This window comes from Ahaetulla prasina, chromosome 3 (assembly GCF_028640845.1).
Source record: "Ahaetulla prasina isolate Xishuangbanna chromosome 3, ASM2864084v1, whole genome shotgun sequence".
NCBI classification, from domain to species: domain Eukaryota; kingdom Metazoa; phylum Chordata; class Lepidosauria; order Squamata; family Colubridae; genus Ahaetulla; species Ahaetulla prasina.
In genome coordinates, this window is record NC_080541.1 from 194,140,060 (window position 1) to 194,165,822 (window position 25,763).

General features: G+C 37.9%; 1 protein-coding gene and 1 long non-coding RNA gene across 7 annotated transcripts in view; both read right to left on the reverse strand.

The window, feature by feature from the left end:
- The window catches only part of DLGAP4 (DLG associated protein 4), a 177,484-nt gene that overhangs the window by 22,440 nt on the left and 129,281 nt on the right, over positions 1 to 25,763 (reverse strand). Inside the window, exon 1 of one of the 6 annotated variants that reach the window (XM_058178598.1) lies at positions 20,788 to 21,289. The exons of the other annotated variants lie outside the window; for them this stretch is intronic. Within the exon in view, the coding sequence (XP_058034581.1) occupies positions 20,788 to 21,001 (214 nt within the window). The 5' untranslated portion in view covers positions 21,002 to 21,289. Of the gene's footprint in view, positions 1 to 20,787; positions 21,290 to 25,763 lie in introns of those variants that run through there. 6 annotated transcript variants of the gene reach the window in all.
- On the reverse strand, positions 19,022 to 20,777 carry LOC131196145 (uncharacterized). Its single transcript, XR_009154639.1, has 2 exons — positions 20,490 to 20,777; positions 19,022 to 19,866 (listed from the first exon to the last, which is right to left on the reverse strand). It is a non-coding gene; the product is annotated as an uncharacterized LOC131196145 (long non-coding RNA).

The following is a 25,763-nucleotide window of genomic DNA, read 5'->3' on the forward strand; positions in this document are numbered from 1 at the left end:
GACTACGCAATTACATTTTCTGCCTTTAGGTCACTGCTTTCTCAACCTTTTAACTGCTTTTAAATGTTGCTCTATGTTTTAATAAAATAAAATAAAATGTAATTCTGGCCTGATAACAGGAAGCTAAAGAGCTATGTGGAAGCCTAACTCATACAGCTCAGTTCTCACATTATCATCTCGATCCCTGTTTTTTACCCAGATACTGTCTATAGCAGGGGTCTCCAACCTTGGTCCCTTTAAGACTTGTGGACTTCAACTGTCAGAGCTCCTCAGCCAGCTTTGCTGGCTGACGAATTCTGGGAGTTGAAGTCCACAAGTCTTAAAGGGACCAAGGTTGGAGACCTCTGCTATAGACAGTCTGAAGCCAAACATCACTTTTCTTAAAAGAAAACAATATTTCACAGAAAAGTATTTAACATTAAATTCTGGGTACTGTATTTTGAAATATTTCCATTCTTGCAAGCAAGTCAAAGTTTTAAACTTTGGCTGGAATGTCTGAGAAACTAAAGCCTAAGAATAATTAACCAAAGCACCTATACAAAATTGCCAGTTTTGACCTTAGTGTTATCAAAAGATACAATAAGCCAGTATTTTGAATAGCATAGTTATGATCATGTATCCCCACTGCACTATTTTTGAAAAGCAACATTATACACAGAAGAGAAGCAAGTAAGACAAAGTATGGTAATAAATTAAAGCATGAGATAAGAAAAGGAAACATGGCTAACACTAGCTTACATCAACATTGTTCATTGTATCTCTTTTCATGTCACTTCTATATTTGCAAACTAACTTTATTTTCACTATGCCCATATACCACTTCATATATTGCCTTTGTTCTTAAACTTCTTACTTAGCACTCTCCTTTTTAGAATCTCACCATCTCCATCCACCCATATTTTTAGTTATCACCTTCCTCTCAAGTCATTCTCTTTTTCCTCACAGATTTGCGGTGTAATCCTTCTTTCTCTTTCCGAAACCACCACAAAGCACTTCAAAAGTAGCTCATTCAGTCCATGTTAATTCAACACACATTCATTCTAGATTGGGAGTGTTAAACTCAAGGCCCAGGAGCTAAATCCGGCCTGCAGGGTGTTTAGATCTAGTCTGCAGGGCTGCCCTGGAAACAGCAAAGGAACAGCCCATGGTGCCTCTGCCAGCAAAAACAGGTTCCTGAGCTCCATTTTTGGCTGTGATGGCCCCCTGCAACCTTTTGCCAGCAAAAACAGAGCTCGGGAGGGCTGTAGGCAGCCCTCCTGAGCTCTGTTTTCACTGGCAGAGGGTTGCAGGAGGCCATTGCAGTCAAAAACGGAGCTCGGGAGCCTACTTTCACTGGCAGAGTGCTTAGGCCGCCACAGGTGTCCCCAACATGAGTGACATCGAGTTGGCCAGGTCCCCCCAGGTCCCCCCCTTGGTCAAACACAACCCTGATGCGGCCCTCAATGAAATCGAGTTTGACACCCCTGTTCTAGATCCTACTTGTTCTTTTTTTCAATCAATCTAACTTTTAGCAAACACCCTCAATTCTCATTTCCATATAATAAAGCATTCTCTTATGCATATTTTCAATTTTTTTTCAATATATTCATTTGCAACAAATCACATAACTTTTGCATTTTTATCAGCACTTGCATATTTCAAAATTTCTCTAGTCAGCTTCCTTTCTTTAGTCAACATTCATCTGTGGTATACAAATTCACTAACTTACTCTTGTTTTTCACCATTTATCTATGAACCAAAATGATTTACTTCATTTTTCTTATCAACCGTGGGTTTTCACATATTTGATTTTCTTTCACATTCATATCTCTTCTTACATCATATAGTATCCTTTAGGTTCCCATCCAACAAGCCATCTGCATAAAAACATATACATTCACATTCCTAGCCAACATGCCTCTGATGCCAAATTTATCAACTTTATACTTTTATCCAAAAATACATTAAACAATCAGGAAGACAGAATATTTTGCCTTACTCTCTTTTTAGTAGTGAACCATTTGCTAAGGATTCCATTACTCATTCATGATTTCCATCATATACAGCTTTTAACACCATCAGCAAAGAACCTTCAATATCAAATTTGTGCAAGACATTCTGTAATTCAAGCCTATTCACTTTATAATGTACTTTTTCTAGATCAGCAAACATACAATGAACTTTCTCACAGTCACACATTTTCAATTACATTGGCTTTTTTATTGGCCAAGTGTGATTGGACACACAAGGAATTTGTCTTGGTGCATATGCTCTCAGTGTACGTAAATAGTCTCTAAATTAAATATTTGATTTATTTAATTTATATAGCTACTCATCTATGTAAGAGCCAAGTTTGAAAAGAAATACATATAACTGGAGTAAAAAAAAGGAGAGTTTTAGTTGCATTTTTTTTTGTAGCACATTTTTTTTGTAGCACAGATACTACAAAAGTGATAATCTATTCCTGTGATAGCGAACCTATGGCACGCGTGCCAGCACATGAGCTCAGCTCCAGCACGCACACGCGCCCTGGCCAGCTGATTTTTGGGCCTTCTGGGCCCACCAGAAGTAGGGAAACTGGTTGCTTTCTGCCTCTGGAGGGCCTTATGGGGGTGGTGAGGAAGGCCCGTTTTTCTCTCTCATCAGGCTCCAGAGCCTTTCTAGGAGTCTGGGGTGGGCGAAAATGGCCTTCCCCACCCTCCGGAGGCCAGAATGGCCCATTTGCTAACTTCCGGTAGGACCGGAAGGCCCATTTTTTGTTGTCCCCAGGTTCCAGAGCCTCTCTAGGAGTCGGGGGAGGGCAAAAATTGCCTTCCTCACCCCCCCTTGAGCCCCTCCGGAGACTAGAAACGGCCTGTTTACCAACTTCCAGTGGGCCCAGAAGGCCCAAAATTTAACTGGCCAGGGTGCATAGAATTATGGGTGTGGGCATGTGTGCGTGTGACCCACCCTCCCGCTCCTGGCACACAATGGCAAAAAGGTTAGCCATCACTGATCTATTTCAATACCTTCTCAATTAAAAAAAAGTGTTAAGTGAAAAGATAGCTAATGCAGCCTTTATTGAGATTATGTTTGCATACCATGCTGAGTTATAATAAGATGTGTTCAATCTTTACTTAGCATATGGTATGAAATTGGACAATATGACTGGAGACATGTGGAGAGGGACAATCTGATTCAGAAAACACATAAGTGTACCTGTCAGGAATTAGTTAAATGAAACTTGTCTTTTCCTAGACTCGCATGGTTGCTTTCTACAGCTAATGCACAATTCTTAGGGAAGGCTGTATTTAGTTTAAGGTGTTCCTGACAGATGGTACATATACACAAAGACTCTGTTAGTCCTTAGTATCCCAGTACCTGCAAAGCCCTTAATAGTTATTAAGCAACATGGTGGATTTGATTTAAATCAAGTCAATTTAAATCACGAAGGCTTGATTTAAATCATAATTTTTAAAGAGCAACTGTCATCTCTGTCCTGCAGCAGCAGCTCCTCCTCTGACCTGCTGTTGACTTACCAACAGTCCCAATACTGCAGAATAAACAGCCTCGTGCTACATAACTAAGCTCCATTTCATGCTGAATAAACTAAATTATTAATCGATCTTAAATAGAAAATTATCTTTAGATTTTTACTGCAAAAGCATTTTACTGAAATAAATTTGATAAAAATAAAAAAAAGATCCGATTTAAATTTAAAAAATCTGATTTAAATTTTAAAAAGTCCAATTTAAATTTTTAAAAAATCTGATTTTTTTAAAAAAATCACCAATTTTTATCCACCCTGTTAAGCAATAATTTTAAAAAATTGCTATGACATGTAAACCAAGTCACAGTCTAGCTGGAAACATCAGAATAGCGGGTAAAGAATATAAAATGACAGCAAAAGCAGTGAGAATATTACTTGTTATTCAGCAACTACGAGCTTTGAGAATGCTGGGATCTTTTCTTCACCATTGGAAGAAAAGGATGAAAAGAAGTTATGAATCAATCTGAGCAGGGTATTTCTTTAATCACCTAATAAACTCCTCCTCTTTTTCAGTCCTTATGATCTCTTTGATATATTCCAGTGGGAACTATTCAGCCACACAAGCAGAATATGCTGCATTTGTTATTTCTTATTCTCAATAGGAAATGTGGCTGAAAGCTAAGATTCTAACTTGAAAAATCTGTTGGAAAGCTGGGAGAGATAGGATCCATCAACCACCCCGCTGTGCTTTTATCTGCTTTTAAGTTGCACAGGGGAGAAACTGAGTTGAAATGTCTCAAACAATCAAAACTAGCCATGTCAAACAAGAAGTGTTTCCCAAACTGAAATATTTGCAACGTGCAGAACTTTTTAATATATTTTATACACCAAGGCAACCTCTATGAGGATTCTCTTTCATGTTCTCCCCACAGCAACTATCATGCAAGGAAGGTTGGGCAGAGACGATAACTAGACCAAAGTTCCCAATACATTTCTGTAGCTCAGGGTGGATTTCAAATGATGTCTTCCCAACCCTAATTCAATACACAACTGTGTATCACACTGGAAATTCCCACCTGCTTTCTGAAGAACTGAAGACACTTAATCCCTTCAAGGCTTCCAACTGGAATTTATGTCTTAATAACTAATTCGACAAAGTGCACATTATTCTAGATAATTCATTTCAAACATAAATGTTTAGGAGTTGCTCAATCTTGCCTATGGCAGCACTTACAGTAGTATTTCATACAATCATCCAAACTTACTAATATTTTATTAGCACAGAGTATGGCAATTATGAGATTTCAATTGCTGGTTTCTAGGCAATAGAAGTCTTCATTTAATATATTAAAGCTGCAACACTATATAAGTGTAGTCCTCGATTTACAACCACAATTGAGCCCAAAATATCCATTGCTAAGCAAGATAATTATTACATGAGTTTTGCCCCATCTATATTGTCACAATTGTTAAGTGATTGACTGCAGTTGTTAAGTTAGTAACATGGTTGTTAAGTGAGCCTGGCTTCCTCATTGATGTTGCTTGTCAGAAAGTTGCAAAAGGTGTTCACATGATCTTGGAAAATTGCAACCGTCATAAATACATGCCAGTTGCCAAGTGATCATGTGATCATGGGGATTCTCCAATGGTTGTAACTATGAAAAACAATCATGCCACCCTTTTTAGTACCACTGTAACTTTAACAGACACTAAACGAATGGTTGTAAGCTAAGGACTACCACTGCAGCACATACAGAAGAATATAGCCTACAGACATAAAATGGCTGAAAAGTAGTTTTCTAAACAACGCATACATATAGCACTGGCAGCACTGTACTATAGCAAATGTTAATGCCCAAGACTGATACTTTTCCTCCTACATTCCATTTCTATCTGGAGAAAAAGGTAACTTTTTCAATATTCAGAGCACAGAGATTTGTAGCTTTTACAAAAACAATTTACAATTCTGTACAAAAAAATGTAGTTTTTCCAGGATCACCTCACACAGGTCTGCAGATATATAACTCAAACTGAAATGCTCCTATAAACATTAAAAAGTTATGATATTTATGTAGTTCCTGACCAAGGACATCTAAATTATATTAAAGTAACCAAAATATCTTTACAATCCCCAAGGCATGTCACAACTTTTGAGCACCCCTGTTTGGAAATTTAAAGTTGAAAATTATGACACACCCCATGGGGTCCCATATGCAATTATTAAAGTCTGCATTAACTACCGGTAATACATCCTGCAGTTATACTGCATATTTTAATGACATTTTTTAATTTGGAAAAGATGTTCCGAGACACCTGTTTTGTTTTGTTTTTTGGAACCATAATCTGTTCTTCTGTTATTATATCTTCTGTCTCAAGTAAGAAGTTAGGATATCTTGCCTTAATAGACCCTGTTAACGCATATTTTTTGGAAATGATTATGACAGCCTTCCCAGCCTGGGCCCCTTCTAGTTTTCTTCACTTCAGCTCCGCATATGCAACTAGAATGACTGTTGCTGGAGTTTGGGAAACTAAAATCCCCACCCAGGGAAGATCATCGGTTTTAGCATATTACAAAACTCCACTCAAATGGGATGCATTCATAATTAAGCAAACTTTGGCATAACATGACCGGCATATCAGTTGCTGAGTTAATATTAATAGCTTTCTTTAAGGCAATAGATTTTTCCTAATTTGAGGCTTGCAGATGGCAAGACGCCAGGAACGCTCTTACACAATGGAATGTTTTGAAGCAATAGACCCTGTTGTTTTACAGAAGGCAAACCACATGCTCAGTCTTGTACCCCATCCGATCCATATAAATACACTGAATGCTTTGTACGTAGCAGAGAAATATCTAGCAAGAAATATACAAATTGCACATGCCAAACAGATTGTCAATGACACTTTATAAAGCCACATTGTACTCATTTGGATGAAGAAAAAAAAACAATCGACAAATGACTGATTGTGCATATGACTTCTTGTCCTCCCTGTTTTATTTTATGAAATCATCACTATCCTGCATGGCTCTCTCTATAATCAGCACAAGATACATGAAATTATACATACACTGTACTACCATACGTTCTGGTCAATAATATACACTGGGCAATAGTATAAGAAAGGAATCTGTTTTCTGGAGTGCTCATAGCTGAATAGAAGGTTGCAGATTTGGTCAAAGAGGTAAAAATATTTTTCCAAGAATTCCCATGTCTTTAAGTATCTTTCAAAATCAAGCAGCACCAAACCAATTACATCTTTACTTTGCCCTTAAGAAAGTTATTTGCTTACAGGCTATATAAACAGGGGTGTTCATAGAAGTCAGAATTAATTCGTGTGCATGCTTTCTGGATCAAAGCAGTAACATTTTAGAGCTGAACAATACGCAGCATATAACTGCAGCTGTATTTGAAAAACTGACACGGAACTGTCAAAGGTTGGTAGCAAGACAAATGTTTCTACTGCCTCAGCCAATTTAAGGATTCCAGTTAAGCAGGAAATTGAATGGAAAGGCCATTTTCTTACTGCAAAATTCCTTAGACAATTCTGTGCCTGGTTCCCTCCCCCTATTTCAAAGGCTTCTCAGAACCTCTCTGCCCCCTTTTCTGGGATAATGGGATTTGACTTGGCCATTGTGAATTTGGACATAACTTTTTGAAATCCCAATTCCTGAATTCCCAGCAAAAGAAACCTAAAGCTTGCTAGAATGTAATTGTTAATCCAGTTTTTTTCTTTGAGAGATGAGGAGGAAGTAGGCATGTTATCCTCATCATGTTCCACTGCCCAGCACAAACTAATTTGATGAGACTGCAGTCATTCCAAGATTATTTACGGAGGTGTGCACTAATACTTTTTGAAATTCAAGTAGCACAGAGCAGAACTTGTTACACACCGCTTTAAAGCTGACACACCTTGTTACTTCATGTTTAAATGTGAAGTAGGTTAACTCCCTCTATTCCTTGAGAATAGCTTTTTCCAACTTCACGCTCTCCAGATGTGTTTGGACAGAACAGCTGGGAACACTAAGAAATATAGTAACAGTGCATTCAGAGAACCCCCACTTAGAACAGTCTACCTGTAGGTTGAAATGCTGAAAAAAAATCATCTATTTTCCCCTAATGGAGTTTTTTCTTAATTAAAAAGAACATGGTACACATAACAAGATGTCTGTTCCAGTGTTACTAAAGTTCTCTAGCATTCCAAAAACATTGTTGATCAAGCTGTTCATTGAACCAAAATCAAAATAATCTCTAAAATGAAAACCACAATAGAAACTAAAACTAAAAATGGTGGGGAACATCTATTTTGATACTTGGTGAAACACAGAAACAACATTCAATCAAACTATGCTGTCACAAAGCTTGGACAATTGAAGTGAAGCTCACCTGATTTGTGAATATACTGAAGTCAGACAGTCATGGCAGGAAAGAAAAGTCTACAAAACCTGAGCCATGTAAACAGGTATCCTGGTATCTCCAAGGAAACCATTAGTTAACACAATAACATAATAATGAGTGAACAGCTGTGATGTTTCTTAAAAAAAACAAACAGGGGGAGGGGAAGATAAATGCTTGCTGTTTTGCTCTATGCTTATCAGAAGCTAAAAGCTTCCCCTCCAAACTAATAAATAAAAATAAAAAATAAGTATCAACGTTCATATTTCAGGTACTATTTCCACCACCAAGGAAAATGCAGTTAATGAATTATAGATGTTTCTTCATTTCTTTTGGGATAAGGAGTTTGGCTGATTCCCAGAGCCTGCAAGGCCTGTTGCCTAAGGCAGGGGTCTCCAACCTTGGCAACTTTAAGCCTGGCGGACTTCAACTCCCAGAATTCCCCAGCCAGCAAAGCTGGGAATTCTGGGAGTTGAAGTCCGCCAGGCTTAAAGTTGCCAAGGTTGGAGACCCCTGGCCTAAGGCATTCCCGGTGGGATGATGGTGCTATGGCACATTCTTTATGGCTGGCAAGAAATGTCTGTTTTTGCCAACAGTTGCTCCTCCCTGGCAAGCAGACTGCCATGCCTTAATTGAAGAGTTTTAAATGCCACTTATGCTCTGAATGACAGGGCACTCATCTAGATGTTCTCCACAATATGACATGGGCCGAACAGCTTTTTTTTTTTCTGGCCAGAATTGCACTTAATTTATTGGAAGCTTCCAAGAATCACAGGAGGCATGTTTGGTCCTGCAGATGATGGCTTTGGAAATGTATCTGAAGACATCTCCCCCTTTTCCCCTTTCTGAGTGCTTGGAAGGAGGAAAAAGTCTATTAAACTTCTCTGAATACATTCATTTGCCTCATTTGAGAGCAAATGTAGTTGAAAAAAATGGAAATTTTGCTGCCTAATTGCAGAGGGCAATTTTAGACTACTCTAGGCATGCCAGGGTTACCAAACAGGGGATGTATATGACCTGTGGGTTGCTGATCTCTTATACAGGGTAACAACTGTTCCAAGGGAATTATCTCCTAATTACATGACTATACCACATTAGTTTTGAACATCCCATTCTAATTAGTTGTCCTCTAGCCTAATTCATAGTTCACTGTTGTAGAATTTTTCATCTGGAGATTTTATTACTATTTTATCCTGAACTTGAACAACCCTGTGACCTTTTGGGTCATCCTTTGAAAGAAAGGTAATGCCGTCTGATAGAATGAATGTTAATGGGATTGTTAATGATTCTTCTTGGGTTGTGTCTTTCTTGTTTACACCGGAAAAGGGCTTGTAAAATGTAAGCCATATTAAACTACATTGCAACATACTTACATTTCAAAACAAATGTGATTTGGACCATACAGGGGCAAGGCTGTAGCACCTGCCTATAACTCTTTAAAGCAGCTTGATTCTTTTTTTTACTGAGGGCATATTAGGATTGCAAATTCTAGGAAAAGACCCAACAGCTTTAAAGAACTACATATAGCTGTTACATTTGGGCAACCCTACCTTAAAAATGCTTTGATGTATTTACTGAATACATGTAATGTACTGAATACATTAATGGCTAATGGTTGAAATGAATAAATACAATTATAATAGGGTTGTTCAGAAAAGACAATGAACAGTGGCATCTGGAGCAAATATAGGACATTGGACAACTGAAAACATACCTTGGCAACTGGTATACAGAATGATTTGTGAAAGATGGGAGAAAATAACAAGCACCTTCTGAAAAATGACTGAAAATCATGCGTTGCTTTACAGAAACATAAGTTACCTTGAGCTCAAAAGACAAAAGAAACAATCAGCTTTAGGCCAATCAATATTTAAAACAGAATATGGATGTATTAGAGAAGAGAAAAGTGAAGATTCCCTCAAGCTGAGTTCAGTTTCAAGTGACTACTTGGACCAATGTTTCTTAATCTTGGCAACATTAAGATGTGTAGACTTCATGGATGACTAGAAAATTCTGGGAGTTGAAGTTCACACATCTTAAAATTGCCATGGTTGAGTAACACTGACTTAGACACATTAACATACAGTTGTAACTGGGAGTTGAAAAGATGGTTCAATAGATTTCTCCTATAACAGCTAGAGCTACAACTGTATGCAAATATCCAGGCCAGCCAAATGGCTGGTACATTCCAGGAAATATAAACTGGGTTCCAGATGGCTGTTGCTTAGCAGCATCCCACATACTTAGTTGCTTAGGGAACAGGTTTCTTGTATTCTCATTAGACAGCTGCCTGCTGGAATTGCCATTCCTGTTTGGGAAGATTTTTCACAGCCTACAACTAAAGCAATGGGTTTAGCCAGAACAAGTTATGGAATAATATTGTAGATGTAGTAAACCAACAAGAGTATTGCAGTGATTTTTCCAATCACAAAATGAATTTAAATTCTGGAGTAAGGTATTTCATCTCAAAAAGAAAACAGAATGACTTTTCCAGTATTTAATTCTTATACAAGCAAGAATGAGACTAAGTCCACCTGTAACAATGTAGTACAAAATTGATTATGCTATACCAGTAACATACCGTACTTGACTATCCTGTTTCCCCGAAAATAAGACCCAACCGGAAAATAAGGCCTGGCATGATTTTTCAGGATGCTTGTAATATAAGCCCTATCCCAAAAATAAGTCCCAGTTAAGATCATCAGCAGACGGAGGTGTTTAGTACTGTATTTCCCCCAAAATAAGACCTAACCGGAAAATAAGCCATAATGCATCTTTTGAAGCAAAAATTAATATAAAATCTGGTCTTATTTTGGGGAAAACCATGGTATTATAATTACAGGCATTACTGGTCAACCTACATAGTTATGTTGAATATGTAGCCTGCAGCCAACCCCTTTAACTCTCAAGTAAACTGAAACTACAGTAAAAGATAATGGATATTTAACCTTGCCCCAACCGCTTGTCACACTTTGCTTCTTCTTCTTGACAGTCCTTACTGAAACTGATCTTGAAAAGCTAAGCAAGATCAGACCTGATTAGTATTTGGATGAGAGATTACAGGGAGATGTAGGCAAGACTGGGGTGAATGTAACATGAGAAGCCAGGTGCAGGTTAGCTATCATATGTATATTTCCCCAAACCCATTTGAAAATTCAGCAGCCAAACTTATTCAGAGCGGCATTATCTTTTACATCTTTTTGTGAAAGATGCAAAGAGATTGAATTATGTCTGTGAAGCTTATATACCTTTTGAATAGTATATGCCTCAAGATATTAGCATCCAAATCTATTACTTATTGATTTATCAGATTAAAAGAAGACCCCCCAGCAATCCCTGTGTACTTTATGTTCCTCTCAGCATCTATTGTAAATTATCATAATTTATTGTTCTATCATTTTAATGTTCGTAAGATGTCCAGAGTCGCCTCTAGATGAGATAGGTGGCATATAAATCTAATAAATAAATGAAAATAATTAACTACTGCTTTCTTTCTTTCTTTCTTTTTCTTTCCTTCCTTCCTTCCTTCCTTCCTTCCTTCCTTCCTTCCTTCCTTCCTTCCTTCCTTCCTTTCTTTCTTTCTTTCTTTCTTTCTTTCTTTCTTTCTTTTTCTTTCAATCAATCAGCGTGGTGTTCCCTAGAGGTACCACTAATTAAAAGTATTGCATTTTAGTAACTTGTGTGTTTCTTACTTGTCAACATTCTTTACAGTTATTTGAGGATCTATGCTTCCTCTTACTTGTAGCAAATACTAATGTGATACAGCAGTGACAAATTTATGTTGTATTGGGTTATGTGTTAAGGGCAATAGCTGATAGAGCTTGTGATCTGTTTCACAAAAAGTGCAAGAAGAAACATTTTCTGTATTAAAGGGGACAGTGGTCTTTTCAATGTATGATACTTATGAATGACATTTAGTGAACTTTACTATCTTACTCCTTCCTTCCCCAACATCACATCCATTGGATACACTGCAGGGGATTACAGAAGTTGCAGTTCAACACATTTGCAGAAAACAACTGGAGAAAGTAGTCTAGAACCAGGGAGAGTTTGATTATCAAACTTGGGTTGCTGTTGGTTTCCTCCCTCAAGGAATTAGCAACATAAATTTGTTATTTGTACCAGTAATCTCTTTTTACCCTATGTGAAGCAGTGCAGTTTTTCCATTTCTTTATATATTCAGCCATGCTGTACAAATTAGGCTGCAGGGTTTTCCCATGTTGGACTGGAATAACCAGAAAAAAGTAATGTTCACATCAAAATAAAATTGCTATGACCTACAATCACATCACCTGCTAGACTGTTACCAAGGTAGTTTCACAACCAAATACCTGACAAACTCAAGTTTTGTTTGTTATTGCTAAAACAGCTGCATCTTTTATGTATAGGTAGACTCAATTGCCTCACAAACTTCCACTGAGAATGCATGATAGTTGATAGTTGCAATACAAAGTATATACTATCTCATTTCCGTGAGGGGAGATGGAAAGGATATCAAAACTAAACTTTGTTTAGTTCAGAACCTTTCATATATATATATATTTATAAGCACAGGTTGTTTATCTATTGGCTAAAAGATGTCGTTTTCACTAGCCATTTGCACAGATACTGGAAAGCCATCTATTTAGAGCAGGGGTCACCAAATTTTCAGACCTCAGGGACCACTAAATTCATAATTTTAAATCCCGAGGACTACTAATATGAATTTTTTAAAAATATAAATATTATTTAGTGCATATAAAAATGCAAATAATTTTTCTGCAGACCATTGGTTGGTGACTACTGATTTAGAGAATCCTTTGAAAGGCTACCCTAATTCTATGAGCTATATGTGTCATTTAAAAAAATAGCACTGGCTGCAGAATCTACTACATAGATATCAAACTTGATCATGTCATGTGACATATTGTGAGTTTTTTGCCTTTGCAGGGCCGTGGGTGGGCGTGGCCTGCATGTGACGCATCCGGCCTGTGGGCTGCCAGTTTGTCAACCCTGACCTATTATATGTGGATTGGAAGAGTAAAGATCAACATTCCCCATTCTGGTGTTTAACACCAAGTTCCAATATCCTTAGTTGTAGCACTGATCATGTTGGCCAGGAATTCTGGTAGTTAAAATCCAACATATCTAGAGACAAAAAAATCGGAAAACATTAAATACACAGCAGGACTCTCAGAAATACCCTAATTGCAACTCTAATAAAATTTGTAATATTACTTTCCAGATCTGTAGAAAATAAATGCATTAATAAGCCACAGCTATTATACTTTCATACAGCTTTACTCTTCTATGTTTTGCCAAGAGTGAAGAATTGCATAAGCAACTGTTTTTACAGATTACATGATCTTTCCACTTTATATAGGTTTTGGCAAAGTGTTCAACTCATCATGTGAGCAAATATAATGATTACAAACTCCAAAGATACTAATACATGAGGATTACTAAAAGAAAATAAATTGAAAATTGTTTTTACTGCACTTACTGCCCTTGAAGAAGTGGAGAATGGAAACTGCTATATTTCTGTAGTGTATGGAGGCCAAAGACAATAAGGTATCAAATGCTGCTATTGAAATACAGCCTGACAGATAGTCACTCACAATAAACATTAGCCCATTGTCAATAAAATGAGCAATAGCATTTTAAAAAGAATTCAATTTGTTTTAAGCTTTTTTACATCTTCAGAAAGTAAGTATTTAAATATGTACAAAGATAGAAAGATTTAGAAATACACAAAATAGAGGAATCGTTGGTAAAAATGACAAAACGTGCTGAGGTGGCTAAATCCTTTAATCAGAGAAAAGACAAATTTTAATTTATTTATTTTGATGGCTACATTGACTTTTTTGATCAAATTATTAAGCTATTAAACTAATCATTAAAATTAATCATTAAATTTATATAGCCACTCAACTGACATCTGGATGGTGATATCTATGTTTATTGCTGATTGGGAGGCCCTTATGGGCTTTTTGCATAAAACAGAATAAATTTAGGATTTATAGTTTCAATGATTACATAGGATAGATTCTAGAAAGAAGACAGTTACGTTGTAACTCTAAAGTAAGAGGTAAATTTAGAATTGTACTTATAACTGATGTAAAGCAAATCAGAAGTTACTTCTCTGTAACTCCCCCCCTTTCTTGCACTTTTAGCTTTACTTTCAATTTCTTTTTTACTTTATCACTATGCATGTGTATACACAAACACACACAAACATAGAGAGAAATAGTATGTACCGTATTTTTCGGAGTATAAGATGCATTTTTTCCCCTTAAAAGAGGGTGAAAATTTGGGTGTGTCTTATACACCAAATGTAGTCCCGCCCACCCACCGGCCCCCAACCTTTGGCCTCTGCCTCCCAGCAATTTGCCGCCTTGCAGCAAACAGCCAGTTTCAATTTCAGCACAGCCTGATTAGCAGCTGATTGCCTATTGGCGCCTCTGCGGCCCCCATTTTTGGCCTCTGCTGTTTGCTGCAAGGAGGCAAATTGCTGGGAGGCAGAGGCAGATTTTTTTTACTTGTTTTCCTCCCCAAAAAAAGGTAGGTGCGTCTTATAGTCCGGAGCGTCTTATACTCTGAAAAATGTAGTGTTTAAAAAAATTAGAAAATGCCAACTCTCTTCAAGAATGAGGTATAGAGCTTTCTACCCAGTGCAAATCCCAGAAGTTATAGCTTCATAAATATTTCAAACATTTAACACAATGTCAAATTCAGTTCAATTTAAGGTACATATAGAGTTATCCTTAAACTTCCTTCTCCTGAAAGAACAATTCATAACTATTTAGGTAAATTCAAATATTCAGGATTTTATTTTTTATTTTTTCCCCCTACTTTTTATCTGTATCAACCACGTGACCATTTTTGAAACTGAAACACAGGGCAGATATTAAATAACATTCCCTTCAATTCTGCACTGTCCAGCAATAGAAGGATGAAAAAAATAAAATAAAAGTCTATTTGCAGGATCAGACTTTCCCTTCTCAGACAGTGACATCACAAACTGTTTCTATGGTAACTACTGTTAAAGGTCTGAATCAGTCCAAGAGATGACCAATTAAAAGCACCAGGTCTGGCTTTAGATCCTGCCTAGGACTAGGGAGGCAAATGAGAGAGAAATAAAATACAATTTCATAAGTTCAATTATTTCAATGTAATGAGTTTCAGAACCACCAACTATATTTAAGTTTACCTAAAGTAAAAATACTGATTTATAATGGACATTTAAACTTAGGAGTTTATGCACATACAATACAATTTCAAATATTGAAGAATTCAAAAATGTATGATCAGGAAAGCAAAGAACATCAGCTCGCTGACCACAATGAATGTAAACAAACTGATTTTAAAATGCTTAAAAGTATATACATTTGTGTGCATGCATATATCACCGCATATATTACTTGACCTCTTTCTCTCTTAAACACCCACACTACTTAATCTGAAGAACATTAGGTATCAATATAAGCCCTTGATTTAGGATCATAACTGACTCCAGAATGATGGTCATAAGTTATGTTGGTCATTAAGTGGATCATGACATGACTGCATCTGATTTTAAAATATTTTTGTGCAGTGCTGAATGAATGAATTGATTCATTCATTAAATGAATTGATTGTCCAGAATGGGTATTTTTTGCTAGAAACTAGAAGTAAACATTAGTTTTTTGCAAAACATGCTGTAAATTGCATTCACATGACCACAGATGCTCAAAATGCAATCATGTAACCATAGGGGATGGGTTTAGCCATCATAACATTGAACCTCGGGCCATAAATAATTATGGCAGGGGTGTCAAACTCTCGTCATCATGGCAGTGTCATGTATCACAACTTTTTTCTCCTTCACCAAACCAGGCACGGATGTGGCCAGCACATGATGTCTTTGGCCGTGGGCCGCAAGTTTGACAGCCCTGGTTTATGGGGCGGTCCATTGTAACTTTGGTTGCTAAGCAACCAGTTGTAAGTTGAGGACTGAAAAGGGCCTTCTTTGCCCATGTGCAGAAAACTCTTTTATTATCCAGATGAAAATGGCACAGCCATTCATATACAGTGTTTTTGCTATATGTTTGATCTAGGATGCTGCTTTGAAGAGGCACTTCAGTCAAAGCTTCATTGAAGTCAGACACCCTTTTCAAAGATCTGATTCTCCTAAACATTACTTTCTGAGGAATAGATTCTTTCAGTGTTCATGCATTGCTTGTACGTTTCCTATAAAAATCTGTCTGGGGGCTTAGGAAAGAGAATGAAAATTAAAAGGTTTGCTGATTAAGCATCAAGTGTGGTAGCTTTCAGGGTGACTAGGACTGAATGGTCGGTCACTTTCCAGCCTCACTGGGTGACTTTGAGCCAGTCACCTATTCGCCAAACTTACTTCCTAGAATTGCTGCTAAGGGAGAAAATAAAAGGAGGAAGTGCTATGCTTTGTGCTCCTGAAAGAAAGACAAAATATAAATCTAACAATAAACAAATAGTTTTCATTCTAAAGGACAGAAATGCAACTCTGCTCATGTGGACTTCATAGAACAGCCATGAAGGCCTTGGAAAAGATATTCAAATGCCACATGTCTACAGTGTGCTTACAAAGATCTGAATAACACAAGGAATGATATTCTATGGAAGCAAAAGTTGGCCATTGAAGAAGCAGCATGGGAAGAAAATTGACACCTTTGAACTTTGGTGCAGAAGAAGTCTCCTGAGAATACTATAGACCAGGAATGTCAAATTCAGGCCTGGGAGCCGGATCTGGCCCATAAGGTGCTTAGATCTGGCCCACAGGGCTGCCCTGGAAACAGCGAAGGACCAGCCCAGGGTGCCTCTGCCAGCAAAAACAGGCTCCTGGGCCCCGTTTTTGGCTGCAACGGCCTCCTGCCACCCTCTGCCAGTGAAAACAGAGCTCAGAAGGGTCACACATAGGGCACATGCAGAGAGTTGCAGGAGGCTGTCGCAGGTAATAACGGAGCTTGGGAGCCCGTTTTCACTAGCAAAGAGCTCAGGCCACCACAGGCGCCCCTGACACGAGTGACGTCGAGCTGGCCCACCCACCCCACCTCCCCATGGTCAAACACAACCCTGATGCGGCTCTCAATGAAATCGCGTTTGACACCTCTGTTGTAGAAAACAACAAGAAAACAAAACAAATGGATCATCAAACAATTTGACCCAGAATTTTCACTCGAGGCCCAAATGACCAGGTTCTCTGGAGAAGGTTCTAATGTTGGTAAAGATGGAAGAAAAAGAAGAGGATGACCAGTAGAAAGCTGGATGGATTCAGTTACAGTGGGGATGAATGCACCCATGTAACACCATGGAGAAAATCTATCTATGTGGTCACTAAGAACTGACAACAATCTGATGCCAGCTAATCATAATTTTATTTCATTTGTCATATTTATTTATAGCTGCCCATTTCACAAAACATGTGACTCAAATCCAGAACTAAATTTCATACAAGCAATACAGGTAGTCCTTGACATACAACCTCAACTGATCTCAAAATTTCTCTTGCTAAGTGAACCATTTGTTAAGTGAATTTTGCCCCATTTTATAACCTTTCTTGCCATGGTTGTTAAGTGAATCACTGCAGTTGTTAAGCTAGTAATAAGGTTTTTAAGTGAATCAGGCTTCTCCATTGGCTTTGTCAGAAGGTCACAAAAAGTGATCAAATGACCCATGGATACTGCAACTATCATAAATATGAGTCACTTGCCAAGCATCTGAATTTTGGTCACGTGACCATGGGGATGCTGCAATGGTCGTGCGTGTGAAAACTGGTCATAAGTCACCTTTTTCAGTGCCGATGTAACTTTGAATGGTCACTAAATGAACTGTTGCAAGTTGAGAACTACCTGTAATTAGGAGGTGATGCTCAGAGGGTGGAATAGCAACTTTAAGACTTTAGAGTAGCTTTGAGCAAGAAAAAGATTTGTATGAAACTTGATTGAAGAGAATAAACACCACTGGCAGCCTCTTGAGTTCTTACAACTCAGCCTGCAAAGAGTTTAGTCCACCTGACAGGAGATTACTTGCTTGCTTTAGTTCAGGGGTCTCCAACCTTGGCAACTTTAAGTCTTGTGGATGTCAACTTCCAGAACTGCTTTAGTTCACATTATCTGCTTTCCTGTATCTTTCAGGAAATCCTTGGGGATGGCATATCTATCATCCATACTCCTTTTGTGCTGAAAGTTAGCAAGTTAGTTGACTTAAAATACACAGCAGACTATTTTCAGCAGCATCAAAGCTAACAGAAAACATCTGCAGGAAAAAGGTTATGATTATAATAAATTCCAGAGTGAACAATGATTCCCTACATGTGAAATGCTTTTGAGTTATAGTCTATAACCTCAGAGATAATATAGTATGAAAAGTAATACAGTGGGGAGCATTCAGGTAATATGTAAAAGTGACAATCTTAATTAACCTTGTTTCTTCTATGCAGTGACAAGAGTTATGTCCCTTTAGTATTTTATCTTATTCATGAACCATGCACTTGCATTTAATCAACAGCTACAGCTAATCAGACTAAAACAGAGCATAAGAAAGTTGTTTGTGTACGTACAATTTTGAGAAGCTACTTAAAAGCAGCCTATCAGTTTGAACACTCCCATCACAACACAGCCTTATTCTGTCTTTGCATTGAATCATCTCTCAAAGCTTGATCTAATAAGGTGGAAATATAATTACTTTCTTATAAAGAACAGGATTGTAAGATCTGCCAGAATTAGGACTGGGAAAATGAGGTTCTATACTAGATTTCTCATTATTATAAGAATGGGACAAGATGATAACCTGTTAGTTAACTTCAGCTCCATCATGTTATTCATTATATGGTATATTAAGATACAATTCTTGTGACTCAGCCTCTAATATATGTAACTGTGGTAATCATACATTGCTTCTACATACTTTCATACTTTCCCTTCCTTCTCTCTGACACTCATTTTTAGACTGATATTTTCAATTGTTTTCAATTATGGTCCTTCTATGCCAGGGGTGTCAAATGGACCAGATGCATCACGTGTGACCACGCCCACTCCAGCTCCCCAAAGGGGAAAAACGTCACGAAATGTCATGTGATGGCAACATGACACCACGAGTTTGACACCACGAGTTTGACACCCATATTCTATGCCATGAATTGTCATATGCACTAACAGGACTGTACAAAATAACAGGAGTGCAGTTCAATGCATACCTATCAAGAGATATAGTTTAATACTTCATACTTATACTGTATCTGACAAACAAAGGAACATTATAAATGCAACATATGCTAACAAATATTTATTCTGTAACTAGCATTGCAGTGGAGATAACTGGGTTTTCACACTGCAATAAGCATGATTTATTAAATAAATCACAACATGTATTCATGAAACTAGTTAAGCCAATATTGTACAATGACTTACGAGTGATGCAGGGATACGGAAGAATTTAATATAAAACACAGACCTAGATAAGACATAAATTAGAAACAGCAACAAGATGAAAGACTACTTGAATGTCAAAGTAACAAGATTATCTGAACCATAAATGGAGACACAGAGATAAATTAAATACAGAAAAGTGTGTATTTTAATTTCTAAGCTTATCTACATCTATACTCTAGTTTCATATATTAATGTGGAATCAGCATGCTGCACTAGAGAGACCCACGTTCAAGTCCACCTTAGCCACAGATGCTCAAAATTGAGCACAGATGCTCAATTTTGGACCAATCTTTCATTCTTGCCAATAAAAGAATATATATATTACAACATATGCAATATGTTGAGCTGTGGAGTCCTTGTTGTTCTCCAAACTTGGTTGTTTGGTTGCAGATGTTTCATTACCCAACTAGATAACATCATCAGAGCTGGTGAGTATGGGTTTGCTCCCTGTTTAATTTACAGAAGCTTGTGCTACAATATTGGTGGAGATGTGGCTTGGGAAACTGGGAGGCTCCAGTCTCTCTTTCTCTCTCTTAGTCCCATTTCTCTTACAACACTGCTGGTGTTCTGGGAGGTCCATATAGCCTCCTTTGAGCTCCTGAAAGAAAAGGATATAAATCTAACCAATAAATAAAATGTATAACCAGAACTTAAGTTTAGCAAGACATCATTAACTTGTATAAGACAAAGTTTTCTCCAAATTGCCTCAGCAATGACAGAATGATAAATCTGCTCATAACAACGTATCAAACAACCAATTGTAGTCAGCCACAATGCCCTCAATTCATAGAACAGGTCACTAGTCCCTACTGGATGAAGCAGGAAAGTAAGCTGCCCAAGTACCCTTAAATAACAGAAGCAATACTGAAATTATCATGCTCAATTCTGTTTTACTTTGTTTTGCCAAGGCTGTAACTTTTCAGTTCAAACATTTTTACTGTTTCTAACTCCATTTGCGCTAAACACTACTCTCAAATGATAATGAAGGCATCATCACTAATGGATCCACAACACACACTCTACAAAAGATTAAAACCTTGAACTCTAGAATCTTTCCTGCTATATAGGGGCACTAACTCTTTACTCTGTGCTGCCATCAGGGGGCCGTCCCGATATAGTAACCCGATGAACAGGGCTATCTGGGAAAGCATCATCTTCCCTCGGGGCGGAAACGCATTTACAGTTGAAAACGACATCCCAATTTAGTAATGAAAGCCTTACAAAGTCACCAATTGTGATTCACGTGGCGTCCATCTCAAGTTCATGGGAGTTATTTCAGTTTCACTTCAATGGCCCCAACCTCGGTCACACCCGATTAATTGCTCGAACCCCCAAAGTCCTCGATCCAAGATGAGGCGGAAGACAAAAAGACCAGGCAAAAGACAGCGGCGCCTCCGCGATTGTTCTCCCTCTTTTAAGTCTTGTACGGCTACTTTTAAGGGCATCCAAGGGACAACCGTCCCGCCCAAGAAAGGCAGCCGCATCTACTACCCCGGCAACGCTTGTAAAGTCTACTCACAAGTTTTAGCCACGCGGTCTGCTTGCCTGCTTTTTGCCCTCGTACGAGATAAGCCCCAGAACTGAATCCGGCTGAGCCGCTTGGGAGGGAAAGAATCACCCAGCCGGCGAAGGGGGTGGAGAAAGGAGGCAGAGCAGGCACCGCCAGAGGCTCGGAGCAAACTTTCGCCCTCCCAGCTGGAACCCGGTTGACTCACGAGCGCTGCCTCGCTCATGGGAGGGCGAGGAAGGCGCTGGCATCCAGAGCCGCATGCTCACAACGCCTTTGCCTCCTCCGCACACGCTGGGGCCGCTGCCGCCGCCGGAGGAATTCTCACACTCAGCCGGCGCTTTGGGCTGCTCTGCCCCACCTCCTCTGCAACACCTTGGCAGGGCAGGAGCGTGTCCGGGGGAAGGGGAAATAGTCACTTTCCCCCCACGCTGAAGAGCCATTCGCTCCCATATACATATATATAAAACTTTCCTCGGCAAGACAGGAAGCCACGTTCCCTCCGCTGCAGAGAGAAGGGGCGTAACGCTGCTATGTATGGCTGCTTTGCGGCCTGCTGAAAATCCCTTTTCTGTTTCAGAGACAAGATAGTTTGCTCTTTAGAACAGGGGTCTCCAACCTTAGTAACTTTTAAGACTTGTGGATTTCAACTCCTAGAATTCTAGACTCTGGGAGTTGAAGTCCACAAGTCTTAAAGGGACCAAGGTTGGAGACCCCTGCTTTAGAACATGGGTCTCCAACCTTGGCAACTGTAAGCCTTGTGGACTTCAACTCCCAGAATTCCTCAGCCAGCTTTGCTGGCTGAGGGATTCTGGAAGTTGAAGTCCACAAGGCTTAAAGTTGCCAAAGTTGGAGACCCATTCTTTAGAAAGAGCTTGGTCTTCTCTGGAGCCGGATTGGAGGCCATTCCAATCTCAGAACGGTCAACACACACAACTCTTCTCCCCCTTGTCGTCCCACCTTCCTTTGCTGAGGCACTAAACAGGTCAATTTCTCTGGCCTTGTTGGACTAAGTTCTTGGAGATAGTGGCATGACAGGATTATCCCACCGAGTGTGTGGGTCACCTTGAACTATTAATGTGGTTGGCTCATTTGTGATTTACAGTATCTTTATGTTATAGATGCTGGGATTTGAAGAACGCTAAGCCTGACATTGGTCATAGGTCATCCAAGATGCCACTTTTGTTCCTTGGAGTTCATCCGATACCCACAGAACAAAAAGCTAGAGGAAGGCCCCAGAGGTCCTTTTCAAAAGACAACTGGACTTTCCTGTTTTTTAATTTGAAAATGTCCAGTCGCCTTTTGAAAAGCGGCTTTGGGACAATCATGACCAGGATGATGAGAATCTGAGGGGTCCTTGGTGCTCGCCGAGCTTGGTTTTCTTGCAAACATTTGGGTAATGAAACATCTGCAGGAAAATAAGTTCAGAGACGACCAAGGAGCCTTCATTTCAACCCTGAGCTACAAACATTTTGCTTTATTGGATTGAGAATCTCCATAGACAATGGAGGAAGAGTGAAAGGCAAACTTTTATCTTCCCTGGAGGGAAGGTGGGTATAAGTATCTCTTAATTAAATGGACTGCCTTATGCAGATAGCCAATGCTATGTTGATACTTGCCTGCAAAAGGTAGGCTGCCGTTGCATTCTTATTAAAGTATATCAAAGACAGGCCTATTTCTAAAGTATATAGTTTAGAGAAATACATATTTTCACTGTTAATTTAAAAAAAAGCAGTTGTAATTAATAGATATTTGGACCTGGCACAGTTCAATGTGATTACCAAAGCATCTCATAATGACTAGCTCTTTAAATACAGTATTTGTAATCTACTGTCATTCAAAAAATTCAGTTGACTTGTTTCCCAGTCAGTGTTCTTAAGACTACAGCCTTAAATCATTTTGTTCCTGTTTATGCTACTGTAGAATTATTTTCTAAATGCCATGTTGAACATGTCTGAAAGCAGGCAGCAGCACTGCCTGTAATAACGTATGATGGTAAGCCCCTCCCTACTATCTTTTTAAAAGAAAAAAAGATTGTTGATGTGCATTCTTCCTAAATACAAGAAGATCTATAAGTACATTTATTTGAAAGATCTCACAAAATCTTATCTGTGCCAAAATTATTTTAATGTAAGGAAAATTTAACTGGCCGAATTTAACTTGATGGCTTTAATGATGCAGTGCTTTTGATTGGCTTATGAATCTGAATACTGAGTATATATCTATATCTATTCATGAGTCTGCCTGTCTCTTGAAGTGCAAATCCTGCAGTGCAAAGTCAACATATGTCTCACAGAGTATGAAAAACTTAGGATTTAGCCCAAGAAAACCTTGCTTTATGCAAATACGTTAAACCTTTATCTCTTATGTGAACAAGCAATTTTAATGTGTTAAAGAAATCAAAGTGGTTTAGGGGGTCTACAGTATATGGATTACTCTGAAAATGAACAGCTAGAGTCAAAGCCAGAAAAAATTCTTTGGCCAGAGATTTCAGCATATGTGCATGGTTAGAAGCCTATCATCTTTTAAGGATGGCTACTTCTCTGAAAGTATTTCAGGAAACACACTTCAGGGACAGATGGTATATTCATGTCTCACTGATTTCTAAACCACTCTTTTCAATTGGAAGCACTGACTTGCCCTACTCTCTGTAGGTGGTCATCCAGAAGAAGAGCCAAAAGAAAAATACCAGTTGCACCAGGTTCTTAGTTAGCAGCTTTCATGGTAACAGGTTTAGATTGTAGAGATTATACAGAAATCTCTCCAAGAACTACTTGGGAGTGTTCTTTCCAGTTCTAAGCATATATTTTAGAGTTCTTATTTAAAGATTCAAGGGCAACTCCTCCATCAATGATTTTTCTCTATTTTTCCCTGTGGTTATTCACATTTTATCTCATTAAATTCATATTTTTTATCTCATTAAACAAATAAACCAGTTAGAGTAAGGTTTTGTATTATAAGGAAACCCACTCCATTTATAACTCTGATCCTTATGGCCTTCAGATCTTTCTACTAATGAAACTTTGGATAAGGCATGTCCAACGCATGGCCCACAATCCACATACAGCCTCACAAGGTAATAAAAGACATATTAGTTTTTTTGTTACTTATATACATTTAGTACATTATGCATTTTATATGCAGCCCAAGACAATTTGTCTTCACTCAATGCAGCCCAAGCAAGCGTATAGGTTGGCAAATCTTGCTTTAGCTGTTGCTGAAAATCTGTACAATTATTTCTTTGAGGTCAACTAAACTCAAGTTCTAATTAGTGTTCTTTTATACAACATTGAAATGTTTAGGTATGAATACTTTTCAAATGTAATCTGTAGTTCTATAAATTTAGGGCACCTCTTCTATACATTGGCAACATATAATGCAACATTAATGCACATTAAAATTGCACTTTGAACTGCATAGTACAATAAAAATTAATACTTTCTTACCAACATAAACACTGTTAAAAAGTATCCAAAGTACAGATTACAATTTTATTTGTGAGCAAGGCCACTTTCTTTCCACAAGTGGAAAAACTTCCTACACTGCTATCTCTTTAAATCTGAATGCACTAATAGAATGAGCAACTGATACATGCAGCAAAGTCTAAACCAGAAACCTAAGAACTTAAAACGATATAGTTCCTCTGTTCATGTAGTAAGATAAAAATTTGCCTTACAGTGAGATGAATCAAAATGCATTAATGAACATATCTGCCTGCTCACCAGTGCTCAAGCAACTGGCCTAATATCTCAAATACATTGAGCAATGTATTTTGCTCCCGTAAAACAGTTTAATCATAGTTATTTGTATAGTATTCTATTTGTACATCAAATAGAAATGTGCACCAGATTTGAGTAAAGCCTTTATCCCAAAGCAGAGTATGATTCATTCATTCATTCATTCATTCATTCATTCATTCATTCATTCAATCAGTCAATCAATCAGTCAATCAATCAATTTTTCCCCACAAATTTGTTGTGCTATGAAGAATGGCATGATATTTATATTAAGTATCCAATAAAGGACAATTCTGTCCTCAAATCAGAGTGACTCTTGAAATCATTAGTCCTGGATAAGAGCATCTTGTAAGTTAGAATAACTCTACAGTTTAAAAGAGACCCTTAGTGTTATTACCTGCTTGTCTTAGTGTTGCCTGGTCTTTCATCTTGAGCAGTTGTATGACTATTTTCTGTGACATGCATTAGTGAGCTAAATAGGCTCAATGACCTATTTTTGAAAATAACAGTGAACCAATCCCCTTTTTTCAATTTCAGCCTTCAGTAATGAATTCCAGTGAATGGGAAGTGCCATTGTACAGCCTTTTTCCTCAAATCTCCTTCAACTTGTGTCTAAAAATTGAGAACATTATTTCCCTTTATCAGTATTATTTATTTAGCCTTCCAACTCAATCAAATGACTCGGGGGAGGGAGCTTACTTCTGTGAAGTGCACAGTTACCTATGTCTAAAAAGAAAGAAATCTTCAAAGCATTAATTATAATTTTGTATAACATTCATTACGTTTGAGAATTAGCAATTACAAAAATCTCAGAACAAGCAATCCTTCAGGACTGCCTTCAGCAATCCTGAAAGCATTTGTATTTTTTGGATTCATGTACCCATGACAAATGAATCTAGGGGAAGAACTTTATATTTTCAGCCTTAAATTAGCTGACAAATTAAAATTTTGTTTTCAGAGGATCTTTACAGAACTCTGTGATTGTTTTCTTTTTTAAAAAAAATAATATTTATTAAATTTCCAAAAATTAAAATACAAGGTACAAAATAATAATACACAAAATTGTTTTCTAATGAAAACAATTGTTTTCAAGTGATTGTTTTCTAATGCATGTACTTTAAAGCAATTGAACAGACAATTCTGAATGTAATACTACTTTAAAAACAGCTTTTTGAGTTCACCTATGTGCGGTAATCAGCAATCCATTTAGAACAAAGGAGATAAAGTTATCATAGTAGTTTACTGAGAGAT